The 6,587-nt window shown below is 54.3% G+C and overlaps 1 protein-coding gene across 6 annotated transcripts in view; it reads left to right on the forward strand.

The window, feature by feature from the left end:
• SLC2A9 (solute carrier family 2 member 9) overlaps positions 1-4,997 on the forward strand; it is a 42,259-nt gene extending 37,262 nt beyond the window's left edge. For all 6 annotated transcript variants that reach the window (XM_045574137.1, XM_045574136.1, XM_045574140.1 and 3 more), the window contains 2 exons: positions 555-682; positions 3,472-4,997. In XM_045574137.1, the coding sequence (XP_045430093.1) occupies positions 555-682; positions 3,472-3,726 (383 nt within the window). In that variant the 3' untranslated portion in view covers positions 3,727-4,997. The remainder of the gene's footprint in view (positions 1-554; positions 683-3,471) is intronic.
• Positions 4,998-6,587: the final 1,590 nt, after the last annotated feature.

Raw genomic sequence — 6,587 nt, forward strand, 5'->3', positions numbered from 1 at the left:
TCAGGGTGACCAGCAGGGGGCGCATTGTCACTGAGGCTGTAGGGAATGGCCTCCCAGCACTGGTGCTGCCTGAGCAAAGGTCTACCAAAGTCAGGGCCTGCATCCGGGCCCCGCCCCTCAGAGCTGGGTAACTTTGGGTAAGTGAAGGCACCTCTCAGGCTGCAGTCCGCCCCCCTGCCCCCGCCCCAGGGACAGGTAGCCAGCAGTCCCAGAGATGAAATGATGAGTATTCCTAATGCAATGTATTCCGCAGATCATCAGATCGGCACACGCAGTCCTCACCGCCCGGCCATTCAGAGAGCGTGGGGGAATGTGGGAGGTGAAGGGGGGAATGTGGGAGGTGAAGGGGGGGAACCTCTTGTGCAGACCAGCCAGGTCAGGGGTGGTGTCCTGCCTGTCAGAGCTCTGGGCTGTAACCCGCTCCGAGGCCGCCGCTCACACAGGCTGCTCACACATCTCCCGCCCCTGCCCTGCCACAGGAGATGGGGGCTGGTGGCATGGCTCCCCCTCGGGGTGACTAATCCCCCCTAACCCCACCCCCCGCTGTCCTGCAGGCGGCATCCCCTTTGTCCTGACGGGCGAGTTCTTCCAGCAGTCCCAGCGGCCGGCCGCCTTCATCGTGGCGGGCACTGTCAACTGGCTCTCCAACTTCGTCGTGGGCCTCGTCTTCCCCTTCATCCAGGTGAGGCTGGCTGGTCTTCCCCTTCCTTCATATGGGTCAGGCTGGCTGCTCTTCCCTTCATCCGGGTCAGGCTGGCTGGTCTCCCCCTCCATCCGGGTCAGGCTGGCTGCTCTTCCCTTCATCCGAGTCAGGCTGGCTGGTCTCCCCCTCCATCCGGGTCAGGCTGGCTGCTCTTCCCTTCATCCGAGTCAGGGTGGCTGGTCTCCCCCTTCATCCGGGTCAGGCTGGCTGCTCTTCCCTTCATCCGAGTCAGGCTGGCTGGTCTCCCCCTCCATCCGGGTCAGGCTGGCTGCTCTTCCCTTCATCCGGGTGAGACTGGCTGGTCTCCCCCTCCATCCGGGTGAGGCTGTCTGGTCTCCCCCTTCATCCAGTAAGGCTGGCTGGTCTCCCCCTCTATCCGGGTCAGGCTGGCTGGTCTTCCCTTCATCCGGGTGAGGCTGTCTGGTCTCCCCCTTCATCCAGTAAGGCTGGCTGCTCTTCCCTTCATCCGGGTGAGGCTGTCTGGTCTCCCCCTTCATCCAGTAAGGCTGGCTGCAGCCTCTCACCAGCCAGGTCCCCTCTGACTAGGCAGCCCTCAGAGTGAGGGCAGGTCACAGAGCCGAGGCCGGTCCATCCCCTGGAGACTTTGCCTAAGGAAGGGCCTTGGCCCAAACCTTTCACCCTTCTCCCTCCTCCCTCCGAGCACTCCCTACATGCTAAGGGCTGCTTCAGAGGGAGGGAGTCCCCAGTCGTGGAGGGCCCGCAAGGAAAGCTGGGTAGAACCTCAAACCTGCAGCCCGCTCACCGCTTTTGCTGTGTCTGTCACTGTGATTCCCACACAATCATGGGCCGAGTAGCAGCGTGTTGTGAGGGGGCTCGCCTTCATTCCCACAGGCTCACTTTCAGCAGGGCACCCGCTGGGCTGGAGCTCCAGGAGGAAACATGGACGGGGTGGAGGAGGGGGTCTGGAAGAGGCAGGGAGGAATTCCAGCAGAGCCTCTGCGGGACCCCCTGGGTCAGTGTAGCATGTCCCTGAAAGGCTGCTGGGCTCTGAGAAACAGGGCTGTGACAAGGAGGAGCCGAGGACGCGGCGGGTCTCAGTGTAGGACAGGGAACCCCAATAAAATGCGTGGGTCCCCTTCCTGCTTCTCCCAGGTGGTCACCAAGCCTCCCCGGAATCCTCTGCAAATGATTCTCGGGGCCCCTAGAGGAGAAGCACATCCAGGGGGGCACAGCCCCAACAGCTGGAACCCTGAGAGCCTTTTTCTTGACAAACATTTGCTGAGCAACTACATGCACCAGGCTCTGCGGGCACAGGACTGCCGAGGTGCCTGGTGCAGCTGGTCTAGTGCAGCCGGCAGGGCCGTTCTCGCCCGAGCACTTGCCGCCATAAGCAGGATGCACGAGCTAGAGCAGTGTCGGCAAACTCACTAGTCAACAGAGCCAAATATCAACAGGACAACGATTGAAATGTCTTTCGAGAGCCACATTTTTTAAACTTAAACTATGTAGGTAGGTACATTGCTAGTAACTTAATTAGGGTACTCCTAAGCTGGCCTTTGCAAAACCTCAAGGGGCCCATGAGCCGCATGTGGCTCTCTTTGCCGACCACTGAGCTAGAGGGACTGCATCCCACGTTTCTCTCTTCTTTGTCCAAGGCTGCATCAGAGTAACAGTCAGTGAGTTATAGCTTTGCATGTTAGAGAAAGTGATGTCATCTGGGCATAGTAATGTTCCATATTTTTCTTGTGAATGGAGGAATTTCACTTCCTTTTGACATCACACTTTTCTCACGTGTATATTGGAGGAAAGGAAGAATGAAGTTAATGGTAAACATGAGCTTAAGATAGTGTTAGATAGCCCAGCCAGTGTGGGTCAGTGGATGAGCATTGACCTATGCACAGGAGGTCAAGTTCGATTCCAATTTTTAAAACATACTTTTTAAAGAGGATAACCTTAGATAGTAATTGGCTTTCACAATCATTAAGTTTTATATGCCCACTTTTCTTTTTTTTTAATTTGTTATTGATTTCAGCAAGGAAGGGTGAGGGAGAGAGAGAGAGAAACATCAATGATGAGAGAGAATCACTGATCAGCGGCTTCCTGCATACCCCACACTGGGGACGAAGCCCACAACCCGGGCGTTTGCTCTGACCGGGAATCAAACTGTGACCTCCTGTTCGCAGGTAAATGCTCAACCACTGAGCCACACCCATCGGGCTATATGCCCACTTTTCTAAAAAAAAAAAAAATAAAAATAAAAAAAGTAATAAGTAAAGACTGCCACTTCCTCATCTTTCCTGGGGTTTGAAGTTGATTTATTCATGCCTCATGGGAGACGTCTCCTGTACACAATTATAAGGCACATTTGCGTGGAGAGCTGCACCTGGGGATGCTGGCTGATGAATGGGGACCATAAAGAACAGTCTGGCCCTCACTAGTTTGGCTCAGTGAATAAAGCATCAGCCTGTGGACTGAACGGTCCAGGATTCGACTCTGGTCCAGGGCCCATGCCTGCATTGCAGGTTCGATCCCCAGTGTGGGGCATGCAGGAGGCAGCTGATCAATGGTTCTCTGTCATAAATGATGTTTCTAACTCTCTCTCTCTCTCTCTCTCTCTCTCTCTCTCTCTCTCTCTATATATATATATATATATATATATATATATATATATATATATAATTTTTATTTATTTATTTTTATTTATTTATTTATTTATTTATTTTTAACAAAAAACAGTTGCTCAGAGGTGGTTTCGTGCCCAGTGTGATGTTTGTCTAGCTGACGCTTTTGTCTCCGCCTTCCCACAGAAAAGCCTGGGCACCTACTGCTTCCTGGTCTTTGCCTTCATCTGCCTCGCGGGTGCTGTCTACTTATTCATTGTCCTCCCTGAGACCAAAAATCGAACCCATGCCGAAATCAGCCAGGCATTTGCCAAAAGGAACAAGGCCTACCCACCAGCAGAGAAGACAGACTCGGCCGTCGCCGACGACAAGGCCACAGACAGGCCGGAACCAGAGGCCTCCTCCACGCTGGACAATCACGTCAAAAGTGGGATTGTCTAAACCACGGGGGTGGGCGGGGCAGGACGGGGGTGAGACCTTTTTTCTGCCGAGGGCCACTCGGATGTCTGTGACATCGTCCTCAGGCCATACATACAGAATCATCCACTTAAAAACCAGCCTGTTCTATTTGACCAAGCATTTCATTAGCACACCCCGGACACCTTGGCAGGGCTGGAGCACGTGGTTCCTGGGGTTTTATGCAGCCTGCGGGCCGGATGTTCCCCACCCCTGGTCCTCACGATGGTCTCACCATTTCAGAAAGCCAAAGATCCCCCGACATGTTGAACATTATGAAGTACTTAAAAGTGAAACTTTGCTCACTTAATACTGCAACCATGTGGGTTTCGTGCACGGCTGTGTCCCCCAGACTCTCCCAGAAGCTGGAAGCGGCCACCCTGTGTCTTAGCAGACCCCGCATTCTCCTACACGGATCCCCGGCCCGCCCTCTTCACACCTGAGCCCAGGGCTCCGAGTTGGAATCGAGGAGCGGGCCCTCCGATGCTTTCTGGGAGGATCGCAGTGCCGTGGGGCACAGGCCTTGAGTCCCTGCTCTGCCTGCCGCAGCCAGGAGCTGCCACCGTCCGATCCTGAGTCCCCAGGGAACCCAGGCCCGGGTCCTGGGCACAGATGTTCAGGACTTAGGTAAAGGATTTCTCAGACAACCTGGCAAATGCCTGGTCCCCATCTCTGGCCTGCCCTGTGGACCTCTGACTCAGAGGAGCCTGCTGCCATCCCCACCCGGCTCTGCCTGCCTTGGCTGTCCCATGGGGCTCAAGGCCGCCAGCCCTGAAACACAGTCACCTCTGAGGGCCAGATGTGTCCAGAAACCAGAGAGAGGACCCCACAGTGAAGTCTCAGGAGGCCGATGCAAGAAGTAACATTTCGGTAGATGGCACGCTTTTCCGTGGGAACCATCAACAATGTTAAGACTGGTTCTGCGGCTGCACAGAGTGGAGGGGAAGGACGCGGCGATGGCCTGGTGCTGTCTGCCCCGCGTGTGCCTCGTGGCTGCCGATCCTGGAAGAGATGCCGCTGGAAGATGGCGTGTGAGGCAGGGTTCCCAGAGGCACAGAAATCTACACACACTCAGCTCAGGGTCTACAGGCTCAGCTCCAGGCCACCACGTAAAGCAAGTCTCAATAAACGAGTCTCACACACACGTGGTTTCCTGGTGCACATAAGAGTTATTTTTACACCCTGTGGCGTCTATCTTGTGTGCAATTGCGTTATGTCTGAAATATGTACATACTTCAATTAAAAGCTATTTATTGCAAAAACAAAAAACGCTAACCGTCTTCTGAGCCCTTCAGCAAGCTGCAGTCTTTTCCTTGGTGGTGGTGGTGGTGATTACAGATGTGGTCAGTCTTTTTGCTGGGGGAGGGTCTTGCCTCAGGGTTGGTGGCTGTAATTGATGGGGGGGGGGCGGTGATGGCTGAAGGTTGGAGAGGCAAGAAGGTTGGGAGGCAATTTCTTAAGACAGCAGAGAAGCTTGCCACACCCACCGACTGTTCCTTTCACGCACGATTTCTCTGTCGCGTGCGACGCGGTGTGGTAGCATTTTATCCACAGCACGACTTCTTCCAGAACGGGAGCCCGTCCTCCCCAGCCCTGCCACTGTTTATCAACAAAGTGTATTACACGTTATCCATCTTGAGCTGTCATTTCAATGGTCTCCACGGCGTCTTCCCGGGAAACGTGGTGCCGTAGACCTGCTGACGTGCGGTGGCCCAAACCTTCTGTTTGTAAAACCCACGATCTTCCTGCAGCACAATCACCCCGGGCAGCCCGTGCTGGACTCAAACACTGCCCCACCCCGCCCAGGCTAGCCAGGGCTCATCTTGGCTGTTTCTCTGCACGATGTCTCAAAAAGCTTCTCTCTTCCTCAGAATCCCAAGAATGCTGACTTTAAAACACACACACACACACACACACACACACACTCACAAATATTTTTATTGATTTTAGAGAGAGGAAGGGAGAGGAGAGAGAGATAGAAACATCAATGATGAGAGAGATTGGCTGCCTCCTGTATGCCCTCCCCCAAACTGGAGATAGACCCCACAACCCCGGGCATGTGCCCTTGACTGGAATCGAACCCAGGACCCTTCAGCCTGCAGGTCAACACTCTATCCACTGAGCCAAACCAGCTAGGGCGAATGCTGACTTTTTGATGCCTTTTAGCCTTTTTTTTTTTTTTTTTTAATATTTGTATTAATTTCAGAGAGGAAGGAAGAGGGAGAGAGAAACATCAACGATGAGAGAGAATCATGGATCGCTGCCTCCTGCACACCCCACACAGGATCGAGTCCGCAGCCCTGGCATGTCCCCTTGACAGGGAATCAAACCATGGCCTCCTGGTTCATAGGTCAACATTCAACCACTGAGTCATGCTGGCCAGGCTTTAGCTCTTTCTGGTACATACTGGGCACCAGAAACATTGCTTTATTGGAGGGAGGAGCCAATGAAAACATGTGGGTGCAGTGACAGGCACACTGGCCACCTACCTGAGATTGAAGCTGAAGGACCCCCTAAGGGTGCGGGGCAGTGAGCAGTGAGGATCCAGGGTCCGGACTTCCTGGAGCAGCGGGGCCATGACAGCCCGACCTGCCTAGCAACAGCCTTTGCTTACGAGAGCCAGACCCTCTCTCACTTGGGGTTCCTTGTACTCATGATCAAACCTAAACTCTGTTCAGACAGTCACCACAGGAAGCAACCCCGGCAAATGGGAATGGATCGAGCTGGTCCAGTTGTCTAGACACCAGGCAGCTGCTCCCTTGGGCCCCAGCCAGGCGGCAGGGACTCCTGTTCAGGATTCTCCGGGTGCAGACGCTTTGTCTCGGAGCTGTCTGGGGTGCTGACCT

The sequence above is a fragment of the Pipistrellus kuhlii genome, unplaced genomic scaffold (genome assembly GCF_014108245.1).
Source record: "Pipistrellus kuhlii isolate mPipKuh1 unplaced genomic scaffold, mPipKuh1.p scaffold_m20_p_1, whole genome shotgun sequence".
NCBI lineage: Eukaryota > Metazoa > Chordata > Mammalia > Chiroptera > Vespertilionidae > Pipistrellus > Pipistrellus kuhlii.